General features: G+C 47.8%; 1 protein-coding gene across 4 annotated transcripts; it reads right to left on the reverse strand.

The window, feature by feature from the left end:
- Positions 1 to 960: 960 nt before the first annotated feature.
- Positions 961 to 24,714, reverse strand: chd8 (chromodomain helicase DNA binding protein 8). 4 transcript variants are annotated; one of them, XM_014191614.2, is made up of 39 exons: positions 24,430 to 24,714; positions 23,448 to 23,730; positions 22,322 to 23,357; positions 21,900 to 22,169; positions 21,680 to 21,790; positions 21,072 to 21,571; positions 20,858 to 20,972; positions 20,383 to 20,604; positions 20,222 to 20,290; positions 20,046 to 20,101; positions 19,779 to 19,896; positions 19,563 to 19,646; positions 19,235 to 19,372; positions 18,984 to 19,105; positions 15,784 to 16,027; positions 15,425 to 15,601; positions 14,456 to 14,698; positions 14,180 to 14,339; positions 13,738 to 13,948; positions 11,823 to 12,018; positions 11,521 to 11,691; positions 11,114 to 11,407; positions 10,804 to 11,024; positions 10,437 to 10,639; positions 8,600 to 8,756; positions 8,432 to 8,521; positions 8,244 to 8,347; positions 7,995 to 8,118; positions 7,783 to 7,858; positions 7,421 to 7,695; positions 7,014 to 7,243; positions 6,198 to 6,866; positions 5,988 to 6,100; positions 5,363 to 5,590; positions 5,058 to 5,153; positions 4,197 to 4,340; positions 3,957 to 4,061; positions 3,740 to 3,844; positions 961 to 2,036 (listed from the first exon to the last, which is right to left on the reverse strand). In XM_014191614.2, exons 3-39 carry the CDS (start codon positions 23,255 to 23,257, stop codon positions 1,692 to 1,694), a joined length of 7,722 nt encoding a protein of 2,573 aa, XP_014047089.1. In that variant the 5' UTR covers positions 23,258 to 23,357; positions 23,448 to 23,730; positions 24,430 to 24,714; the 3' UTR covers positions 961 to 1,691. The 4 variants fall into 4 exon arrangements, with proteins under 4 accessions (XP_014047089.1, XP_014047084.1, XP_014047085.1 ...); XM_014191609.2 differs by having other exon boundaries at positions 7,364 to 7,695; XM_014191610.2 differs by lacking the exon at positions 24,430 to 24,714 and adding an exon at positions 24,222 to 24,242 and having other exon boundaries at positions 7,364 to 7,695.
- Positions 24,715 to 24,823: the final 109 nt, after the last annotated feature.

A 24,823-nucleotide genomic window follows, 5' to 3' on the forward strand; every position in this document is an offset into this window, starting at 1 on the left:
TCACCCGCAAAGCACCCCCACTCCTCCATGCATCACGGTGGAAACCACACATACAGAGGTAATCCATTCACCTACTCTGCGTCTCACAAAGACACACCAAAAATCTCAAATTTGGACTCATCAGACCAAAGGACGGATTTCCACCGGTCTAATATCCATTGCTTGTGTTTCTTGGCCCATGCAAGTCTCTTCTTATTGGTGTCCTTTAGTAGTGGTTTCTTTGCAGCAATTCGACCATGAAGGCTTGATTCACGCAGTCTTCTCTGAACAGTTAATGTTGAGATGCGTCTGTTACTTGAACTCTGTGAAGCATTTATTTGGGCTGCAATCTGCGGTGCAGTTAATTGTTGATTTCTGAGGCTGGTAACTCTAATAAACTTATCCTCTGCAACAAAGGTAACTCTGGGTCTTCCTTTCCTGTGGCGGTCCTTAGGAGAGCCCCATTTCATCATAGCGCTTGATGGTTTTTGGCGACTGCACTTGATGAAACTTTGAAAGTTCTTGAAATTTTCCACATTGACTGACCTTGCCATGTCTTAAAGTAACGGACTGTCATTTCTCTTTGCTTATTTGAGCTGTTCTTTCCATTATATGGACTTTGTCTTTTACCAAATAGGACCATCTTCTTAACAAGGCACACCTGTTAATTGAAATGCATTCCAGGTGACTACCTCATGAAGCTGGTTGAGAGAATGCCAAGCGTGTGCAAAGCTGTCAAGGCAAAGCGTGGCTACTTTGAAGAGTCGCAAATATATTTGGATTTGTTTACTACACGGTTCCATATGCCGTTTCATAGTTTGATGTCGTCACTATTATTCTACAATGTAGAAAATAGTAAATATAAAGAAAAACCCTGGAATGAGTAGGTGTGTCCAAACTTTTGACTGGTACTGTAAGTGTAAAAGGCAGGAAAAAAACTCAAACACATGCGGTCAAGAAAATACACAAGGACCAGAGAACTCAGCTGCTTTCACTGTAGATTGCTGTAATTCATATCACAGATACAATCAGGTCATAAAACAATAATAATAACTCATTGCGGTCATCGTCGCACCATAGCACACAACTGACCAGCTCTACATTGTACAATACACCCATCTTCCTAGCACTGGATCATTAACTAATATACCGGTATTCCCCCCCCCCCCTTACAGTTATCACATCCTTTCAGAAAAATGTACATCCGCATATTGGACCCCTTCTAGTTCACTGACTCAACAGGGCGCAGAAAGGTCCTATGACATCAGACTCAGGCATCATGGGAGCAAAGTTCTGGTCTGCTCAGTACAAGTGTGTCCTCTCATCCAGTTAAACTGGAGGACCAGCTTGGAGGTTCTTGGATAAAAAGGCTCCTAATACAGCAGGGCTCCCCTTAAAGATGAGGCTGGGAATGGGATGGGTTTGAGGGGTGGTTGAGGGAGAAGGAGAGCAGTGGCATGAGAAACAGATTTGGGCACGGAGTCACTTTGTTGGGGTTCAGGCTGCCAAGTGGATGGTCATGAAGGGAGGAGGAATATCATGAATGGAAAGAGATGGGTACAAACCTGCTCATTTCCAAAAATCTAGATAAAACAAATGAGTAAAAATAACAAATTAATCCATAATTCAATATAGATCATGATAAAAAATTAAATGAATAGGAAAAAAATAACATGATTTTTCGGGGACTACATTAGACAAGACGTGCTTGGTCAATCCTCTGAGCTGGAGGAAGAGTCCGTGTCCTTCTGCGCCATGATGACGTCGTCCAAAAGGGCCTCCCTGTCAGAACTCTCGTATCCGCCTCGTGACAAGCTGTCGCCGCCTTCCATCTTAACATCAAAGGCTTGTGTCAGGAAAGAAGAATCCTCCAAGTCTTCGTCCTCCATCATGTAGGCCCCATCTGAGACCAGGGTCTCTTCTTCACCTCCGCCCAGGAGTGGGTCCTCCATCGGGTCAGGCTGGGGAGCGTGGTGGTGGCGGTGGTGACGGTCTCTCTTGGGAATGACAGAGTGTGCAGAGAGTAGCCGGTGGAAGAGGCTGTCTGGCAGAAAGCCCTGGGAGAAGAAGATGAACTACAGTTGAAGTCGGAAGTTTACATACACCTTAGCCAAATACATTTAAACTCAGTTTCACAATTCCTGACATTTAATCCTTGTAAAAATTCCCTGTCTTAGGTCAGTTTGGATCACCAGTTTATTTTAAGAATGTGAAATGTCAGAATAATAGTAGAGAGAATGCTTTATTTCAGCTTTTATTTCTTTCATCAGATTCCCAGTGGGTCAGAAGTTTACATACCAAATACTAATTGAGTGTAGCATTGCCTTAAATTGTTTAACTTGGGTCAAACGTTTTGGGTAGCCTTCCACAAGCTTCCCACAATAAATTGGGTGAATTTTGGCCCATTCCTCCTGACAGAGCTGGTGTAACTGAGTCAGGTTTGTAGGCCTCCTTGCTCACAAACGGTTTTTTCAGTTCTGCCCACAAATTGTCTATAGGGTTGAGGTCAGGGCTTTGTGATGGTCACTACAATACCTTGACTTTGTTGTCCTTTAGCCACTTTGCCACAACTTTGGAAGTATGCTTGGGGTCATTGTCCATTTGGAAAACCCATTTGCGACCAAGCTTTAACTTCCTGATTGATGTCGCTTCAGTATATCCACATCATTTTCCTACCTCATGATGCCATCTATTTTGTGAAGTGCACCAGTCCCTCCTGCAGCAAAGCACCCCCCACAACAGGATGCTGCCACCCCTGTCGTTCACGGTTGTGATGGTGTTCTTCGGCTTGCAAGCTTCCTCCCTTTTCCTCCAAACATAACGATTGTCATTATGGCCAAACAGTTCTATTTTTCTTTCATCAGACCAGAGGACATTTCTCCAAAAAGTACAATCTTTGTCCCCATGTGCAGTTGCAAACCGTAGTCTGGCTTTTTTATGGCGGTTTTGGAGCAGTGGCTTCTTCCTCGCTAAGCGGCCTTTCAGGTTATGTCAATATAGGACTCGTTTTTCTGTGGATATTGATACTTTTGTACCTGTTTCCTCCAGCGTCTTCACAAGGTCCTTTGCTGCTGTTCTGGGATTGATTTGCAGTTTTTGCACCAAAGTACATTCATCTCTAGGAGACAGAACGCGTCTCCTTCCTGAGCGGTATGACGGCTGCGCTGTGTTTAGACTTGCATACTATTGTTTGTACAGACGAACGTGGTACCTTCAGGCATTTGGAAATTGCTCCCAAGGATGAACCAGACTTGTGGAGGCCTACAATTTTTTTTATGAGGTCTTGGCTGATTTCTTTTGATTTTCCCATGATGTCAAGCAAAGAGGCACTGAGTTTGAAGGTAAGCCTTGAAATACATCCACAGGTACACCTCCAATTGACTCAAATGATGTCAATTAGCCTATCAGAAGCTTCTAAAGCCATGACAACATTTTCTGGAATTTTCCAAGCTGTTTAAAGGCACAGTCAACTTAGTGTATGTCAACTTCTGACCCACTGGAATTATGATAGTGAGTTATAAGTGAAATAATCTGTCTGTAAACAATTGTTGGAAGAATAACTTGCGTCATGCACAAAGTAGATGTCCTAACCGACTTGCCAAAACTATAGTTTGTTAACAAGAAAATTGTGGAGTGGTTGTAAAACGAGTTTTAATGACTCCAACCTATGTGTATGTAAACTTCCGACTTCAATTGTATAAAAATATTTTACTAACTGAAATGGAACCTTTCATTCAATAAGTTAATAAAGGGTACTCACAGAGCACCGGACAGTCTCAGCCCATTCTGGTGCAACTGCACAGTCAGGATTCTCCTCCAGAAACTCCCTCAGATCCTGCAGCATAGGTCCATGTGCAGCCCCAACCTGAGCAAAAAAATAAAATAAATAATAAAAATTAACTCGGGCAATCAGCATCCACAAATGAATATTTATTTGAGAGAGGAACCCCATGCACTCATCCTTTGCCATTTCTCACCTTCTTTCCTGACCTCATATCAATTATGTTAATCTTCTCACTGCCCGACAGCGCTGCTGCCTTCTCCGTCCTCTTCTTCTTCCTCTTGCTCCTGTTCACAAGGAGCTAGGGGTTCGCAGAAGACAGAGTCACTACAGCCGCAGTGGAAAATCCCAAATTATTCTGCATTTTTCCACAGTTCACTACTTTTGTCCAGAGTCTCGTTTGAGCCCCAGCCATAGTCTTCTAGATAAAATGTACCTCCAGCATGTCTCCCTCCACCTCATACTCTGGGTTCTCCTTCAGCCAGTTGGGCAAGTCCCTGCGTCGAGGGGCCCGCTCCCCACTCAGCACTGTGCCCGTCATGGCATCGACCACCGGGACCACTCCGTCTGGATCTGACAACTAGGGGGAAGTGAGAGTGAGCGAGGCTTGACGAATGCAGACATTTGAGTATGTAGTTTGTTAGTTATTGTCGTCTACTGTTCTCAGACAAGTATCTGTGTATTATGAGCAGTCTTAACCACTGACTCCATGAGAATGTGGAGAAGTATTGTATACACTGAGTATACAAAACATTAAGGACACCTGCTCTTTCCATGACAGACTGACCAGGTGAATCCAGGTGAAAGCTATGATCCCTTATTGATGTCACTTGTTAAATACATTTCAAATCAGTGTAGATGAAGGGGAGGAGCCAGGTTAAAGAAGGACTTTTAAAGCCTTGAGACATGGAATGTGCATGTGTGCCATTCAGAGGGTGAATGGGCAAGACAAAATATTTAAATGCCTTTAAAAAAAAATGGGGTATGGTATTAGGTGCCAGGCGCACCAGTTTTTGGTCAAAAACTGCAACGTTGTTGAGTTTTTCCACGCTCAATAGTTTCCCGTGTGTATCAAGAATGGTCCACCACCCAAAGGACATCCAGACAACTTAACATAACTGTGGGAAGCATTGGCGTCAACATGGGCCAGCATCCCTGTGGAACACTTTCGACACCTTGTAGAGGCCATGCCCTGACGAATTGAGGCTGTTCTGAGGGCGGGGGGGGGGGGGGAGAAGAGCAGCTCAATATTAGGAAGGGGTTCCTAATGTTTTGTATACTCAGTCTATATGCGTACTTCTTGGTCCCTACGCTTCCTGCGCCCGCTCCCCTCTCCCCCTGACCCGTTGGACATCAAGGCATGCTTAGAGAAGGTCAGCTTCAGCCCCTCCTCCTAAGAGAGTTGGATAGTAAAAGAAAGGGGGATGGAGAAAGAGGGTAGACAACAATTTAGTCATCCCATCTATACCTCAGTCACCCATGCTTTAACCCAATTTACTTCAATGACTTAAAAAGCTGAATCAGCTGTTATTACTGGGCTAGGACAAAAGCCCAGGACCAGAATTGAGTCGACCCCTCTTTTCTATGTTCCTCTCATCTCACCTTGAGGAGTTTGACCGTGAACTCCGATTCCTCTCCATCTGCACCTTCTCCACCGGGGGTGCTGTTGCCTTTCCGCATGAGCCGTGCAAAGCTGAGCTCATCCCCTGCCCCTAGGTCGTCAGAGCCTGGGTTGAGCTGGGCGTCAGAGGCGTAGCGTCGCCCTGTTGGCCACTGCCCAGACAGCACCAGTGTACAGAGGCTGTCCAGCCGGTTTATCAACACACGGTCCTGAGGGAGCAACCAGTCAATCACTCCACCAACACAACAAACACCAAACCTTTTACTGTACAGTTTATTATTCAACGTCCCGTTATTACTGTATTTGAAGTACTAATGTGTAAGCTTTTACACAAACCCAATACTGTTTGTTGAACCAGAACATCATCCACATACTGAATCTGGACCCATCCATACTCCATAGCAGTGGTTTCGAACCTTTTTCGGTTACTGTACCTCCAACTGAATTCTGCTTACCCCTTCATGTGCATTTTACCAGTAAGCCTATGGTCTTATGAATCTTCTCACGTACCCCCTGTGGAAAGGCCAAGTATTCCCAGGGGTCCTAGTACCCCTGGTTGGGAACCAACGCTCTATAAATTGCAGACAGTACACGTCCCCTACATACCTTGGGCCAGTCAACCCTGAAGGGGTCAGTGAGGGACTCCGGTGGCGCGCCATCTTGAGATGGAGTCATTGAGAGCAAGCTGTTCTCTCCATCTTCCTCCATCTTTAGAGCAGCTGAAAACAGAAAAGAAAATGACAAAAAGTGTGTTCTACCCGTGTTGTCTTAACTCAATCCTCACACTCTTCTAGATTCCTCTTAGCCATTACTCACCTCTCTCCCTCTCTGCATCGCTGTCCCCACTGTCGTCAGAGCTTTCTGATCGCCGGGAGGAGGTAGACGAGCCTGAATCAGATTCTGAATCCAAATCAGACGTCCCGCCTTCTCCTCCACTTCTTCCGCCTTTCCTTCCTCCGCTTCTCGGGCCCCTCCCCTTGCTCTTCTTCCAGCCCAAGCCAGTCCGGGCTTGTCCCGTCCCATCAGGGCGAGAGAGGGGTGTGGTCTGGGTATCTGAGTGGCCGAGAGCCTCAGAAGCTCCAAGGAGGACGGACTCCTCGTTCAGTCCCTCCTCCTCCTTGACGGCGGAGCCCTCCTCTGCCTGTGGTTGGCGGAGGGGAGTGGCAGGGGCGGGCTGGTTCTGCTGGATCTCGAGGTAGTCGTGGCGGGCTTGGCTGAAGGAGAACTGCGGGTCGGAGAAGACTGAAAGCTCGGTGCGGCTGACGCCGTGGAGGGCGGCGCCCAGCATGAGTTCCCGGTCGTGGGCCGGAGTGCTCCACCAGACGGGAAGCTCAGAGCTGAGTGGGGCCAGCAGCAGGCTCTCCTCCATGGAGGGGTGGGGCAGGACACGCTCACGAAGACGGCGCAGCAGACTGATGCGGTACAGGGTGCGAGAGGCCCGCTCCTCGGTGATGGGGGCCATAGACTGCCCCAACTCTGACGGGTCTGGGGAGGGAGAGAGGGTTAGGGAATCGGTGTCTCTCCAGATCAACCCACATATCCAACACCCTACTCTATTATATTTGACCGCGTCAAGGGATTTACACTTCTCAATATCCTGTATTTAATAATACTGTTTGACACGGTTCTGACCTTCTCCGCGGGCGGGCCGCAGGTTGCACACCCTCCGGCACATGGCCATGAAGCAGCGGAAGTAGCGACTCAGACTCTCGTCCGTCTTCTTGTCCAGACGGGCGAAGGTCCGGAAGCGGGCCCATTCCAGTTTAGCATCCTCCCCCTCTTGGGCGTTTGGCTCCTTTATCCGCTCGACACCGAACGTGGATACCACACGGTAGAAATCACACTCCTCTCTACGGGTCCACCTAGGAGAGAAAGTTAAGACACACAAGACAGATGGTTAAAATATCGGAACACTTAAAACTTACGCCGAGATAAGTGTAAGGTTACAGCATACAGACACATTAAACAAACAACAACTGTACCTCAGATTCAGGACACATATGCTTGAAGAGTTAATAGCTGAGGGTAGTAGTTGGTACCTCTGTTGGCGTTCCTGGCGTGCAATCTCCTTCAGCTTACTGGCCTGCTCACACCTCCTGCGCTTGCGGTCGCCCTTCTCTGCTGCCTCCACCTTCAGCTGCTCTCTCTTGTAGCTTCGCTGGTATGCAGTGATCAGACGCCGGAGCCGCGCGGTAAGTGACGAGCTGGTCGGCCACTCACAGGCTCCTGACAGGCCAGAAGGCGGTCCCTTGGTTTTAACAGGCCCCGGCTTGTCATCGACACAGATATCGTCACTCATGTTCATGGAGTCAGCCTGGGGGAGAGGGATTATCATGAATATAATAACAATATTCTCTAACCAAAAATCAATCAATGAAGAATATTAAGTACCAATTCTCACCTCCTCATACAGGTCTTTGGTGTGCCTTGACGCAGGCTTGAACTCTGGGTCTTCAGAATACTTGTCATCGTCTCCTCTGGGGGGCAAAAACAAAGTTACAGCCACCAATTTGTCAAGTTAAATGGGGGTGAGGCCAGCTCTTATGAGTTTAGTGATATAAAGTTAGCGGGTTGTTTAGCGAAGCGCTAATAAGGTTAGCCAGTGTAGCTCACCCGTCTCCCAGCTCTGCGTCTGCAGAGTGCTGCTCCGCATCAATGGCCTGGTCGTCAGGGCGACCAGCTCTCTCCAGGAAACAGAGACAGTCGTCGGCACGCATGGTGGTGTACATCTCATACCCTGGAGGCAACAGACTGGAGTTACTACAAACACACTCACTAAACACCACGTTCCTACTGATAAACACAAGGTATTCTTGACAAGTAAACAAAACGCCTAAAGACTTTGACATTCAAAACGCAGACCGTGTTTGAAGACACCGACGAGGAGGGAGCGGTCTGCCTCTGTATCCCACCAGCCTGATGGCACCTCCTGCTGCTCCATCTCAGGCATCCAGATGTCAATATCCCTACGAGGACACAGACAGCTTCAGTATGTGTGTGTGTGTAGATATGCATGTAGCAAGTAATGAGTAGTTTTAATAGGGTGATACCTGGCATCGGCTCCTCTCAGCACAGAATCGGCATGCTCTCCAATGACTTCCTGTCTCAGGTAGTACAGCATACGCACTCTCAGCAACACCCTGAAGACAAGGAAAGGGTTAATGCTCTGATACTGTGCAAAAACACTTCAGTAGTCTCTAGGGTGAAAACACACAGACTTGTTGCACTGGTGCTTGAGATGTTTGCGGTAGCTGTCGTCCAGAAGCAGGGAGTCGGGGTTGTACTTGCGGATCCACTCCACCTTCTGAACGTCAAAGGAGCTCTGGGCCTTCACCCTCTTCCCCTTCCTGCCCCGAGGAACAGGGATGGACAGACCTAGGACATAGAAACACATTGACCTCACAACCCTGGAAGGCAATGCTAAAGACAGAGAAAATACATCAACACAAACATGTAAACAGTTACCCAAAACAGAGCAAGAAATGTTTAGACAAATGGGTGGATGGAGGTTGTAAGACACATTCGGAGTGGTTGAGGAGTGTGTGTGTGGTTCTATAGCAGTCGTACATACCAGAGTGGTTGAGGAGTGTGTGTGTGGTTCTATAGCAGTCGTACATACCAGAGTGGTTGAGGAGTGTGTGTGTGGTTCTATAGCAGTCGTACATACCAGAGTGGTTGAGGAGTGTGTGTGTGGTTCTATAGCAGTCGTACATACCAGAGTGGTTGAGGAGTGTGTGTGTGGTTCTATAGCAGTCGTACATACCAGAGTGGTTGAGGAGTGTGTGTGTGGTTCTATAGCAGTCGTACATACCAGAGTGGTTGAGGAGTGTGTGTGTGGTTCTATAGCAGTCGTACATACCAGAGTGGTTGAGGAGTGTGTGTGTGGTTCTATAGCAGTCGTACATACCAGAGTGGTTGAGGAGTGTGTGTGTGGTTCTATAGCAGTCGTACATACCAGAGTGGTTGAGGAGAGTGTGTGTGGTTCTATAGCAGTCGTACATACCAGAGTGGTTGAGGAGAGTGTGTGTGGTTCTATAGCAGTCGTACATACCAGAGTGGTTGAGGAGAGTGTGTGTGGTTCTATAGCAGTCGTACATACCAGTGGTAGAGGAGTGTGTGTGTGGTTCTATAGCAGTCGTACATACCAGTGGTTGAGGAGAGTGTGTGTGGTTCTATAGCAGTCGTACATACCAGAGTGGTTGAGGAGTGTGTGTGTGGTTCTATAGCAGTCGTACATACCAGAGTGGTTGAGGAGTGTGTGTGTGGTTCTATAGCAGTCGTACATACCAGAGTGGTTGAGGAGTGTGTGTGTGGTTCTATAGCAGTCGTACATACCAGAGTGGTTGAGGAGTGTGTGTGTGGTTCTATAGCAGTCGTACATACCAGAGTGGTTGAGGAGAGTGTGTGTGGTTCTATAGCAGTCGTACATACCAGAGTGGTTGAGGAGAGTGTGTGTGGTTCTATAGCAGTCCTACATACCAGAGTGGTTGAGGTGTGTGTGTGTGGTTCTATAGCAGTCGTACATACCAGAGTGGTTGAGGAGAGTGTGTGTGGTTCTATAGCAGTCGTACATACCAGTGGTAGAGGAGTGTGTGTGTGTGTGGTTCTATAGCAGTCGTACATACCAGAGTGGTTGAGGAGAGTGTGTGTGGTTCTATAGCAGTCGTACATACCAGAGTGGTTGAGGAGAGTGTGTGTGGTTCTATAGCAGTCCTACATACCAGAGTGGTTGAGGTGTGTGTGTGTGGTTCTATAGCAGTCGTACATACCAGAGTGGTTGAGGAGAGTGTGTGTGGTTCTATAGCAGTCGTACATACCAGTGGTAGAGGAGTGTGTGTGTGTGTGGTTCTATAGCAGTCGTACATACCAGTGGTTGAGGAGAGTGTGTGTGGTTCTATAGCAGTCGTACATACCAGAGTGGTTGAGGAGAGTGTGTGTGGTTCTATAGCAGTCGTACATACCAGTGGTTGAGGAGAGTGTGTGTGGTTCTATAGCAGTCGTACATACCAGAGTGGTTGAGGAGAGTGTGTGTGGTTCTATAGCAGTCGTACATACCAGAGTGGTTGAGGAGTGTGTGTGGTTCCCGGCCGTTCTCTGGGGGGGTGATGAGCTCCCAGATGAAACTCTTGATGTTCTCGTCGCCACGGTAATGCAGCAGGCAGAAGACAAGGATGACCCTGCAGATGGTCTCCACGTCACGCTCCCCGAGCCGCCGCTTACAGCGTGCATGAGACAGGATGTCCCGCCAGCGCCCCCACCTGGACAAGCACAGGAGGTGGCAGAGTGAGAAAGGAGACCTCGGCACAATAGCGTGGAGCTTGATTTGGTAGAAAATACAGTCATAACTTTACTCTCACATGTGTATTGTAACTACACCTGTACAGAAAAAAAAACCCTCCAGGCCCTAGTCAGGTCCACCTACCCGTAAACAAGAAGGTGTTTCTCCACACGGAAGCAGTCGGTGCGGCCGTAGCCATTTCCGGCGTGGCGCTCGGAGCGCCTTGAGGACCGGGACTGCCGGGAATTGGCGGGTGGGTACTCGTCGTCGCTGTCGGGGTCAGAGATCTCCCCGCCCTCGCCCCTCAGGGTAGCGAACTGACGGGTCTGCTTCCTTACTCTGGGTGTGTCAATCACCAGAGTGTTCTACAGGGAGGATGGGAGAAAAATGAGCTTTTCACAAAACACATTGAGAAAGGTAGTGCACACACACAGAATGGAGACGTTCACATTACCTTCCTATTCATGGAATCAAAGTCTATGTCTGCCCTCTTGGCCCACTTCTGCCAGAACTCGGGGTCGTCCAGGGCGATGTCGGTCCTGTTTTCGGTGGCCACGAAGCTGGCCTTGGAGAAGGTGGATCCCTTGCCCTCGCTCTCGATGGTGATGGTGGTGGCTCTCCTCTGGAGGATCTGGTCAATGTCCTCCTCGCAGAACTTGGAGCCCTCGTCCTCCTCGTCCATGATGGCAGCGTACGCCCCCTTCCTCAGGAGGTCCTCGATCTCCTTCTTAGAGAACTGCTGGATTTGCTGAGAAGCGGTTGGAAGAAGAGATATTAACCAGATGGTTGGCATCCAAACAAACCGCAGGCTTAAAAATAGTATTGTACGTAAGTAAATAACAATATTTTGGGCCTCCTTACTCCGTTGACGTTGCTCTCCTTGTTGCCACTCATGCTCTGCAGTACAGCCCGGTCCAGACCCAGTTTGAGGCTAGCCTTGTCCAACATCTCCCTCTCATAGGAGTTCCTGGTGATCAGACGGTACACCTTCACGGCCTTGGACTGGCCGATACGGTGACACCGCGCCTGAGCCTGTTGGGAGAAGGCAGGGTTAGTACAATCAAATCAGATGCTATTTGTACAGCGTGGTAAGGGACTTAGGATGAAACATTAGAAGAACCCAGACAAAAGAGGGAGCCTGGAGGTCAAAGGTCAGACATTACCTGCAGATCATTCTGAGGGTTCCAGTCGGAGTCAAAGATGACGCAGGTGTCAGCAGCAGTCAGGTTGATGCCCAGGCCTCCAGCCCGGGTACACAACAGGAAGACGAAACGGTCCGAGTCTGGTTTGCTGAAGCGATCAATGGCTGCCTGACGCAGGTTCCCTCTCACTCTGCCATCGATGCGCTCGTACAGGTATCTGGGCAGAACAATGATAAAGGCAACTTCTCACTCATCTAGATTACTCTTCACAACAAAATCGAGTTTTTAAAACAACATGCCAATCTCTCTTTTTGATGAGGTAGTCTATCTACAGCTCCATAGACGGGTTGGTTGTTAAGCAACAAAACCAACATGCACAACTATGGGGAAAAACAGACAGGGTTGGCTTAGATTGTTGACAACATGAAAAATATAGTTTACATCTCCAATGTTTATTGAAAACATAAATACAGGACTAAGATAGAATCCTACTACACCGGCTCGGAGGCTCATCGGATGTGCCAGGGCTTGCAAACTATCACGGATTACAAAGGGAATCCGTGTGGTGCCAGGACAATAACCTCTCCCTCAATGTGAGCAAGACAAAGGAACGGATCGTGGACTAGAGGAAAATGAGGGCTGAGCACACCCCCCATTCACATCAACGGGGCTGTGGCAGTGGAGCGGGTCGAGAGCTTCAAGTTCGTTGGAATTCACATCACTAATAACCTTTCAGGGTCCAAACACACCAACACAGTTGTGAAGAGGGCACGACAACGCTTCTTCCCCCTCAGGCGGCTGAAAAGATTTAGCATGGGACCTCATTTCCTCAAAAAGTTCTACAGCTGCACAATCGAGAGCATCCTGACTGGTTGTGTCACAGCCTGATATGGCAACTGCTCGGCATCTGACCGCAAGGCGCTAGAGGGTAGTGCGAACGGCCCAGTACATCACTGGGGCCAAGCTTCCTTCCATCCAGGACCTCTATACCAGGCGGTGTCAGAGGAAGACCCCAAGTCATACTGTTCTCTCTGCTACCGCATGACAAGTGGTACTGGAGCGCCAAGTCTGGAACCAAAAGGCTCCTAAACAGCTTCCACCCCCAAGCCATGACTGCTGAACAGTTAATTAAATGACTACCCGGACTACTTGTATTTTATTATTTTGCACTGACTCGATGTACACTCACACACACTACATTGACATTCCAACTCACACACACAATCCTTCACACACACTGCTGCTACTCTGTTTATTATCACTTTGCCCCTACCTACATGTACATATTACATCGTATACTCCGTGCCCTGCATATTGACTCTGTACCAGTACCCCTTGTATATAGCCTCATTATTTGTGTTACCATTTTTCCTTTCGTTTATTTAGCACGTTTTACTTAAATTTGTATTTTTAAACTGCATTGTTGTTTAAGACCTCATAAGTAAGCATTTCACAGTTGTCGCACCTAGGCATCTTAAGATGAATGCACTAACTAAGTTGCTCTGGATAAAAGCGTCTGCTAAATTACTCAAATGTAAATGTCTACACGTGTTGTATTCAGCGCATGTGATGAATACAATTTGATATGAAATACATTTGCATATTTGTCTCAAACACATCATTACAGTTGGTTAGCTAGCTAGTGAATTCTAGCCCTATTAGCATAAACATCAGTCAAAACAAGACACGGTATCGAGAACAACCTAAAAAAACTAGCTAAAACGAGCCGCTTATGATTCACAACATGGCAGCTCCTTGTCATTGTTGCTAACTATCTGGCTAGCCAGAATCACAACACAAAGATATGTCCCATTGAATTGCTGGCATCGTTTTCTTGACGTTGTCAGCTAACCCGACTATACCTCTTGTTGACGAGGCAGTCAATCTAGACCCCCATAACTCTTGTTGATGAGGCAGTCAATCTAGACCTTCATACCTCTTGTTGATGAGGTAGTCCTCCAGGATGTCCAGGCAGCGCACCATCTGGGAGAAGATGAGCACCTTGTGTCCCCCGGCCTTCAGGCGAGGCAGCAGTTTGTCCAGCAGGACCAGCTTGCCTGCGGATCTCACCAGGGCCTGCAGGTGGAAGTCTGGGACCATGGGGTCGTACACCTCCCTCAGCTCTGCCACAATAGACTCCTCCGCCCCTGGACAGAATAGAGGACGGGGGTTATTATAACATGGCATACCATAACATCCTGGGAAAGGTATGAAGACAGGAGTTTTCCCATGATGGGTTGTACTGATGTTAGTTCAACAGAACCTGTGGTAAGTCTCAGGTGATAGCAGGCTAGCTGCATTAAGAGGAGATGCTATTGGGGCTGTGTTCTTGGAGGAGGAAGGGTATTGACGTGTAGTGTAGTGTTGGTGTGAGGTACCTGTGATGAGGTAGGGGTGGTTGCAGCACTTGCGTAGCTCCATCATGGTGTTGAGCAGATTGGGGACGTTGCTGTTGCTGGTTGCCCCCATGCTGAGGAAACTAAAGTTCCTCTCTAGGATGGCCCGGTAGTATTTCTTCTGCACATCTGTCAGCTCCACCTGTGTCGATAGGTTGTATTGAGCTTGATGGTTATGGTCCATTACAAAAAATAACATCATGCTCATATACAAGGTCGCCCTGGTTATATGGTGCAATATTATACATAAAATCTTACCTCAATGATGGTCTCCTGTTTTGGCGCCAAGTTCTTCTCCACATCCTCTTTGAGTCTGCGCAGCATCATTGGCTTCAGAATAGCTTGGAGCTTCTGGACCTGCTCCTCTGTTTTGAGGTCTCCAAAGTCACGTAAGAACTCGGACTCTGAGGAGAACTGAGCTGGCTCAAGAAAGTGCAGCAGACTGAAGAGCTCCTCCACTGTGTTCTGGAGGGGAGTGCCTGTCAGAAGCACCTTATGCTCCTGAGAACCAGGGAGGACAGGAACAGAGTGGGGAGGAGGAGAGAGAAGGAAGAAGGGGTGAGGGGCAAAACAGGAGAGGGAGTTATTCTGTCGCTTCCTTGACACAAAAGACACAAAAGACCAACATTCCTGTCACATCACAAGTAATACATTTGTCACCTGTCCCTTAGGCCTCAATTTAAATCAGATCCGAGCGTTAACCTGCACTGGCGGACATCTGCACAGCGGACGCTTTGGTGGTGCAACTGCGGTAAGAGCTGACAAATCGGTAAGCGGCTGCGCGTGTGTCACCAACCACTCCCTTCCTTATTATCCCTACTGCGTTAAAAGTTTAATACGCCGATAGTCGACACTTTCTATCGATGGTGGAAATAACAACAAGCTCACACATGTTTTCATGTTGATTTGGATGGGGGGGGGGGGGGGGATTTAAAGCCTATCAGTCTAATCGAGGTGTAGTAGGTAATAGAAAATCACATATTTGAGTGTTTGAACTTGTTACGCGGCTGCATTAACTTCTGCACCGGATTTGTCGGATATTAAGTCGGGGGTGGTTTGGTTGCATCCAATAGCAGTGTTCGCAATAAGGTAACGCAAGGAGCTGCTTGTGGATTTGACAGATCTAATGCAGTTCCACCTACGACACGCCAAAACAACCGCTACGCGGATTTCGGCTAGCATGGATCTGATAGACTAAGGGCTAGATTCTATCCCATGATTACTCACCAGGTCCAGCATCTTGAGGCTGTCCAGCAGCTTGCAGTTGCGGTTCTTGAGGCGGTGGGCTTCGTCAATGATCACACAGCGCCAGGAGATCTCCCTCAGCTCAGGGCAGTCGGACAGAATCATCTCAAACGTCGTGATCAGGGCATCAAATTTATATGCCCCTGGGATCAGATGGTCCTACAGAGAAAATGTAATACAACACTAGTTAGAGAAGCTAGATGACGATGTATCAAGAATCGTATAATCTGAACACGAGAGAATCAATGTCTTCCAACAGGTCCTACTGCAGAACACTAGTACTCAACCACTGTAACCCATTCTTCTGTTCCACAAACAGAATGCAAGACAGACACACACACCTTGTCGTCCTTGCAGTACATCTCGTACTGCTGGATCATCTGCCTGCTGGCCAGGCTGCCGTGGTAGACGATGGCATTCATGTCGGTCCAGGTGGCGAACTCCCTCTCCCAGTTGGTGATGGTGGAGAGGGGGGCGATGACCAGGAAGGGGCCCTGGACCCCGGCACCAAACACCTCAGACAGCAGAGAGATGGACTGGATGGTCTTCCCTAGACCCATCTCATCGGCCAGGATACAGTTCTGCCTGTAGGGCGTGAAGATGTGTCAATACATTGGCAATGCAAGTGCGCGCACACACACACACACTAAAAAAAAGAAACGTCCTCTGTCAACTGCATTTATTTTCAGCAAACTTAATGTGTAAATATTTGTATGAATATAAGATTCAACAACTGAACAAGTTCCACAGACATGTGACTAACAGTAATGGAATACTGTGTCCCTAAACAAAGTGGGGGGGGTCAAAATCAAAAGTAACAGTCAATGCAGCTGGTGTCCACACCAGATACTAAGTACTGAAGTGCATCTCCTCCTCGTGGACTGCACCAGTTCTTGCTGTGAGATGTTACCCCACTCTTCCACCAAGGCACCTGCAAGTTCCCGGACATTTCTGGGGGGAAATAGCCCTAGCCCTCACCCTCCGATCCAACATGTCCCAGACGTGCTCAATGGGATTGAGATCCAGGCTCTTCGCTGGCCAAGGCAGAACACTGACATTCCTGTCTTGCAGGAAATCACGCACAGAACGAGCAGTATGGCTGGTGGCATTGTCATGCTGGAGGGTCATGTCAGGATGAGCCTGTAGGAAGGGTACCACATGAGGGAGGAGGATGTCTTCCCTGTAACGCACAGCATTGAGATTGCCTGCAATGACAACAAGATCAGTCCGATGATGCTGTGACACACTGCCCCAGAACATGACAGACCCTCCACCTCCAAATTGATCCCGCTCCAGAGTACAGGCCTCGGTGTAACGCTCATTCCTTTGACGATAAACGCGAATCCGGCCATTATCCCTGGTGAGACAAAACCATGACTCGTCGGTAAAGACACTTTTTGCTAGTCCTGTCTGGTCCAGCGACATTGGGCTTGTGCCCATAGGCGACGTTGTTGCCGGTGATGTCTGGTGAGGATCTGCCTTACAACAGGCCTACAAGCCCTCAGTCCAGCCTCTCTCAGCCTATTGCGGACAGCCTGAGCACTGATGAGGGATTGTGCGTTCCTGGTGTAACTCGGGCAGTTGATGTTGCCAGCCTGTACCTGTCCCACAGCTGTGATGTTCAGATGTGTAACAACACCTGCACAGGATCGGTACGTGGTCTGCCACTGCGAGGACGATCTCCCTGTAGCACTGTCTTAGGCGTCTCACAGTACGGACATTGCAATTTATTGCCCTGGCCACATCTGCAGTCCTCATGCCTCCTTGCAGCATGCCTAAGGCACGTTCACACAGATGAGCAGGGACCCTGGGCATCTTTCTTTTGGTGTTTTTCAGAGTCAGTAGAAAGGCCTCTTTAGTGTCCTAAGTTTTCATAACTGTGACCTTAATTGCCTACCGTCTAAGCTGTTAGTGTCTTAAAACGACTGTTCCAGAGGTGCATGTTCATTAATTGTTTATGGTTCATTGAACAAGCATGGGAAGTGTTTAAACCCTTTACAATTAAGATCTGTGAAGTTATTTGGATTTTTACTAATTATCTTTGAAAGACAGGGTCCTGAGAAAGGACGCTTCTTTTTTTGCTAGGTAGACAGACCAGTCAAAAGTTTGGACACCTACTCATTCAAGGGTTTTCCTTAATTTTTACATTGTAGAATATTAATGAAGACATCAAAACTATGAAATAACATATGGAATCATGTAATAACCAAGAAAATGTTACATCAAAATACAGTTGAGATTTGATCATCTTCAAAGTAGTCACCCTTTGCCTTGATGACAGCTTTACACACGCTTGGCATTCTCAACAGTCTTGAAGGAGTTCCCACATATTCTGAGCAATTGTTGGTTGCATTTCCTTCACTGCGGTCCAACTCATCCCAAATTGGGTTGAGATTGGGTGATTGTGGAGGACAGGTCATCTGATGCAGCACTCCATCACTCTCCTTGGTCAAATAGCCCTTACACAGCCTGGAGGTGTGTTGGGTCATTGTCCTGTTGAAAAACAAATGATAGTCCCACTAAGCGCAAACCAGATTGGATGGCGTATCGCTGCAGAATGCTGTGGTAGCCATGCTGGTTAAATGTGCCTTGAATTCTAAATACGGTGGGAACCACACATGCAGAGATCATCCGTTCACCTACTCTGCATCTCACAAAGACACGGCGGGTGGAACCAAAAATCTCAAATTTGGACAAATTTTGGAAACATTTCCACCAGTCTAATGTCCATTGCTCGTGTTTCTTGGCCCATGCAAGTCTCTTCTTATTGGTGTCCTTTAGTAGTGGTTTCTTTGCAGCAATTCGACCATGAAGGCCTGATTCACGCAGTCTTCTCTGAACAGTTGATGTTGATGTGTCTGTTACTTGCACTTATTTGGGCTGCAATTTCCGAGGCTGGTAACTAATGAACTTATCCTCTGCAGCAGAGGTAACTGAGTCTTCCATTCCTGTGGTGGTCCTCATAAGAGCCAGTTTCATCATAGTGCTAGATGGTTTTTGCGACTGCACTTGAAGAAACGTTCAAAGTTCTTGAAATTTTCCGCATTGACTGACCTACATGTCTTAACGTAATGATGGACTGTCATTTCTCTTTGCTTATTTGAGCTATTCTTGCCATAATACGGACTTGGTCTTATACCAAATAGGGCTATCTTCTGTATACCCCCCCTGCCTGGTCACAGCACAACTGATTGGCTCAAACATATTAAGGAAGAAATTCCACAAATTAACTTTTAACAAGGCACACCTGTTAATTGAAATGCATTCCAGGTGACTACCTCATGAAGCTGGTTGAGAGAATTCCAAGAGTGTGCAAAGCTGTCATCAAGGCAAAGGGTGGCTATTTTGAAGAATCTCAAATATAAAATAACGCTTTTTTGGTTACTACATGATTCCACGTGTTATTTTTCTACAATGTAGAAAAAAGTAAAAATATAGAAAATCTCTGGAATAAGTAGGTGTCCGAACTTTAGACTGGTACTGTATGCATGTAAATAATGGGATATGAAATGCATTCAAAAGCACAAAGAAATGTCAGTACCTGTTGTACCAGTTGAAGAGCAGCCAGTTGACTCCCTCTAGCTGGTATTCTCGAAGTACGTTCCCACTCTTGTACTCTGTGAATTCCTCCAGCTTCTTCCACGCAGCCGCTTGGGGTCGGGGCTAACGAGAGGAGTGAATGGTTTAGAATGAGGAATGATGACATAGGAGACTAGAGCAGTGGCACTCACATGGAACGTGGCGAACACACACAACCAGTGAATACCCACACACACAGCCTCTGACACTCACCGTTCTTTTGAGCTGAGGTTGGCGGTCCTGGATCTTCCTAAACTCCTCCACCTTGTCCTCATCCACGTCCTCCCTCAGCTCCCAGGTGGCGTCTTCATAGGGCAGAGAGCACCACTTCACCAAGTAATACACCACCGGCTGAGGAGATACAACACACTTTTACAGAAATAATCCTGACTCTGAATTTTCATAATGAGATCAATTCGTGGTTTAAATTCATGGTTTACAAGAACAGATATCAAGATTTGTCCTTTAGAAATCAGAATTTAGTCAGGCAGGAATGCTGCATCCTCACAGATTTCAGAGGCATGGTATGGACTTCTCTCACCTCTCCATTGTCCTTGTCCACACTGTTGGATTCATCCAGGATACGGTCCACCTCCACATAGTCTGGGTTGAAGGCCTCCTCCTCCTGGGGACAGGGGCACAGAAAGGAGAAGACACTGACTATGATCCCTGTAGTTCATCTTTACACACATTGCCATCTACTTGTCAGTCGGAGGGCTACCACTTTTCTGTGAAAGAGGCCACAGCATTCCTTTACCTCCTGTAAGAGGAGTCTCATTTGTGCGTGTTTGATCTTGAATCTCTTCAGCTTCTGATGGATCCTCTTGTCTCTCTCCAGCTGCTCCAGAGTGGCCCACTCACAGTGCATGTAGGAGCTGAGAGAGGGAAAAGGAGGGTTTAGGGGTTAGTTATGGATACGCCAAACAATTTAATGGATCTCACACCAGTATTTTAGTCAATAGACCGTAATCAGGGATTAGCACACCAAAGTGTAATGAACATAAGGAAAGAGAGTGACACTTACTAGTTCTTATATTTGACAAAGAATTCCTCAGCATTTATATAATGTCCTGGAGACACCTTTAAAATATGAAGAGAGGAACAAAGATGATACATAATGATTTGCAACTTCTTAAAATCAGCAAAGTCGATAAACACTAACAATTAAAAGAAGAAATAAAGAGCACAGTAAGCACACACCTCCTTTTTAGTTAGCCTCATGGACAAGACTTTGTCTACAATTGCTGCATCTTCCTCGTTGGGGTTTTCCTGTGATACATATACACGTGTGTTATACAGCTGTCATTTGCATGTGACAAACAAAACAGAACAGCCCAAACTTGATTAGATCTCCCACTCACCACAAAGAACTGCATGCTGGAAAGGCCGTCCCCGTCCAACTGCAGCTCCTGTTTGAGCTGCTCTCCCATCAGCTGCCCCGCTGCCCCTCCGGTAATGGACGCCACCGCCGCAGTCGTGGTTACGTCCACGTCCTCCTCCGGCTCATCCTCATCGTCAGTGATTTTGATGTCCAAGTCCTCCGTGTACTTCTTCCTCTTCACCTGACGGTTAGAGCGCCTCTTCTGGTGGGGATGACATGCAAACAAGTCAGACGTCAGACAGGAAGTCTAAGACAAACAGCCAGTACAACACTGAACGTATTATGTTCATAAATGTTGAATCAGGGATGTGCGATTATTGAAGTGCCATTTACAAAGTGGTGATAGAAAAAGAGATCATACTATACTGTAGTTTAGTGTGGCGTCATGCATGTGTGTGGGGGGGGAAAGTGGTTGTGTTGTGTGTAGGTGTGTCAGTAGGAGGGATGTGTCTCACCGCTAACATGTCCTCCTCCAGGGCCTTAGAGGGAGAGGAAGGGCTCAACTCCCCATCAGAGTGGTCTGAGGAGGCATTCCTCTTCCTCTTCTTACCCCCCACTAGAGTGATCGTACTGGGGCGAGAGAGAGAGGAGGATGAGAAAGATGATTAGTTTCGAAAAATAGATATTCCACTCAAAATTACATGACAGAACTGCTCCTAACAAACTTACTTGATCTTTGCCTTGCTTTTGCTTTTGCTGCCGCTGGTTCCAGCCACCCCTACAGGTGTCCCTACAGCAGCTCCACCTGCTGCCTTGGCCTTGCCTTTCTTCTCAGCACAAGCCATGCCCTTCCCCCCTGCCCCTGGTGGGCTTTTCTTCTTACTCCCGCCTCCTCCCCCCTTCTTCTTGGCTCCAGGTGTGCCAGTGGTCATCGCAGCAGCCCCTTTGTCAGCAGCCTTCTGTCCAGCAGGCAGTTCGTCCTGGTTGAGGACTCGTGGAATGTTCCTCTCTCCCCGGGCCTTTGCTCTGGCGATGGCCTCGGCCACAATGCGGTTGGCCTTCTCCTGCTTGCCCAGGGTCTCCACACGCCGTACAGGCTCCTGGGCCTTGGCTAGCCGTATACCTGTTGATGCCATGGTGGTGGTGGTGGAAGGGGCAGAGCCGGCAGCCGAGGTGTTGATGACCTTCACTACGGAGACGGTACCGCCTGCTGTGGAGGTGGAGCTCATCTGGGGAAAGAGATGGACGAGTTAAGAGTAAGGAAAAAATAAAAACACTCACTAGAGAGATGTGCAATTCAGGGCTACCTATATTGAGACATGTGTGTGTGTGTGTACCTGTGGTTGCAGCAGCAGTTTGAGGGGCATGGCCAGTCTCTGTCCACCTTGCCCCTGGGAGATCTGAACCACCTGTGGGCTGCTACCTTGCCCTCCAGACACCAGCTGAAACTGCAAAACAGAGACAGTTCAAAGTCTTCATAGAACAGGTCTGTATTTCTGATCAGTTAAATGAGTGAGGATCCTTTTGTAATTACAAATTCAGGCCACTCCTCCTTACCTTGGGTCCCCCCTGTTGGTTGGGTTGCTGCTGCACTTGCAGCTGGATGGTAAGTACTTTAGGCTGCGCCCCCGTCTGCCCTGCCCTGGCCTGGGTGAGAGCAGCCAGCTGACCCCCCTGGAGGACCAGCTTCCCTGGGAGGTTACCCAACACCAGCCTCTGCTGCTGGCCCTGCTGCAGCTGACCAGACCCACCCACCGTCACAGCACCCCCCTGGGTCGTGCCACCATGGGGCTGTTGCAGCACCAGGGTGATCCTCTTAGCTTCACCCTGAGGTGAGAGCAATTATCAATTAGAAGATGTTGATTAAATTACAAATGTACAATCTTGAGACCTGAGGTGGAGATCAGGTCACTGTATTCCTGACTACGCAAAACAAAGCATTTGATCATTCTGATGGTAAGGTCAAAGGGCAGTCTTACCTGCTGTGGTACTGTAGTGAGGGTAACCCCTTGTGGTCGGACTGAAGTGGTGCCTGTAGCAGTGGTGGTAACCTGCGTTTGCATGGTAGACTGCAGCTGCACCTGTGTCTGGGGCTGTAGCTGGATTTGCTGCGCTTGGGCAAGCTGGGCCTGCGGTATTTGCATCTGGACAGTTTGCGTCTGGCCCTGGCCCTGGGGCATGGAGATCAACTGCACCTGCTTCAGGGGTCCGTTGGGCGACTGAACTAGCCTCTGTATCCCAGTTCCCACCTTCACCTGTCCCTGCCCAGGAGACGCTTGGTTCAGGACCGTTCCTCCAGACAGTATCTGCATGCCAGGCCTAAGTTGGGTTCCAGACAGTACCCTGGCAAAGGTGACCTTCCCCGCTTGGGAGCCTGTCCCAGGAACAGTCTGCAGCACCTGTGCATGCCCCCCAGGTCCCTTCAGGATGACGATCTTGGAGCCTCCCTGCCCTCCGGCCTGCTGGGTGATGGCAGCTAGCTGCTGAGGAGTAAGCTGCTGTGCGATCTGTGCGAGCTGCTGTGTGGTGAATTGTTGTGTTGTGATCTGTTGTGTGGTGCCAGCAGAGCTATTGACAGTCAGAGGTGAGCCCAGCAGGACTGTGGCAGCCCGACTAGTGTTACTGGCTACAGAGAGTGTCGTCTGAGGTACTGTTGACGCGATTGAAACAGTCTGAGGGAGGGTGAATGGGACTGGGGCCTGCTGCTGCACAGGGACTGGGTCTGGGATGGTTGGAGCTGCCACTGGTATGCTGAGAGCTGGGGTGGGTTCATAGGGGGGTTCAATCTGCCCCAGAGCCAGCTTCAGAGCCTCCTCCACAGGGTCTGAGGAACCCTGGGTGAAGGCATCGCCTGGCAGAGCATCCAGGTTGAACAGCGGCGTGTCATCAAAGAGGTCCATGATGGGGTCTGCCATGTTGCCCAGTCCACAGAAGATATCGAGAACAAAACAGCCTTGCTCTCAGTCAGAAAGACAGGGAATCCGTAAATCTTTCCAGAATGTGCACTTAAAAAAACTAGTGGAAAAATAAAAAATATTTTTAAATTAATCCATGATCATCAATATTATTCTGAGAATACATATCAATAACATATAATTCACTTACTAAAATTGACTAATTCTGCAGTTTCAGTCCAGTGCAGAGAATTGACTTGGTCTTTGTCTGTGTATCCTCCAATGACAGATATTGGAACGGTGGTGTTGATGGTGGGGAAAATGAGCTAGATACCAGAGAAAGATGCTCAGGGAAGAGGAGAGTCCCCCTGTTTCTCCACTTCTTCCTCACCCCTTTCCTCTTCCTTGTTTTCAGTGCCTATTTCTCTCCTCGGCTCTGTGTGTAATGATGGGATGGATGCCCATCTGCAAGATCATTCGCTGATGTCTCTTTCCTAAAGCAGAAAAGGAGAAGATAAAGACTTAGCTTAACCAGGAAAAAGTGGTCAAGCTAAAACTGCTCTCTTGGTGAGGTGAAATGGTCTGAATTGTCATGTGGTAGCTAGCTAGTAATGTTAGCTAGCTAGTTCGTTAACTAGTTAGCCATCTAGCTACCTATAACAACAAACACTTGTGGTTTCTGTTTTTTCTTGAATCAAACATGCCTTCATTATGATCATAGACCATTTTAAAAGCAGTATTTGTATGGAAATGAATAGTTTAAATGGCAAGTGGGAGAAACCCATCTGTCTATACATGGTCAGACGTTTCTGACTGTGTTGTTCTCGGCAAAACGGTTACAGAGATAACGTTAGCATTTAATGGCTATTGGCATTGCATAACCCATATAAGGCGGGTTTGGGATTAATATCTATTTCAAAAGGTATATAAATAACTATTGCAATATGTCAGTCAATAGCTAACATCTTCATAATTTACTGCATACCATCCACTCTTTCAATCTCATCAACAAACCGGACCAAACCAAAGCAACGTGCCACAATAACCATACTAGCCTGTCTACGATCAGACACGGGTAAGGCCGCAATGGCATTTGGGATGGACTACGTCTGTTATTCATTAAAAAAAATACCGCCTAATAACCATCCACTGCCTCGACTCTCTCAGTTACCATTTCGGGGTGCTACATTTACCTTTGCATCGACACACATGGCTTTCTCCGTCTCACAACACTGTACGATTACAGGAAACGGCCAGGAAAGAGCAGGAACTAACGTTCTTGCCAGCGAAAACGTTGAAAGTGTACCCCTCGAATACCATCCGCTTGACTATCATTGGTCTGAATGTACACTAGCCGGCAGCATTCCTACAAGCCATTGGCTAAGATGGATTGTCCATCATCCAATGAACGAAATCCTGAGCGGAAGACAGTGATGGACGTAGTTAGGTTGAGAAAACAATAAATGCGGCCTAGTTGGGACAATTTGGCTCAGCAGTCCTACACGTTGGATTTTGCTGTCAAACCAGCAGCTGAGTTTACCGCATGTTTAACTTGAGTACGATTTTAAGATATGTCGTATATTCCAT

Source organism: Salmo salar, chromosome ssa03, assembly GCF_905237065.1.
Source record: "Salmo salar chromosome ssa03, Ssal_v3.1, whole genome shotgun sequence".
In the NCBI taxonomy this organism is placed as follows: domain Eukaryota; kingdom Metazoa; phylum Chordata; class Actinopteri; order Salmoniformes; family Salmonidae; genus Salmo; species Salmo salar.

Coding starts and splice junctions, on each gene's coding strand:
- chd8 (XM_014191609.2), bottom strand. CDS start 23,257: ATGGCAGACCCCATCATGGACCTCTTTGATGACACGCCGCTGTTCAAC. Junction 11,025..11,113: donor TTGATTCCATGAATAGGAAG/GTAATGTGAACG, acceptor TCCTCCCTGTAG/AACACTCTGGTGATTGACAC. Junction 7,244..7,363: donor ATATGTGTCCTGAATCTGAG/GTACAGTTGTTG, acceptor TTTCTCTCCTAG/GTGGACCCGTAGAGAGGAGT.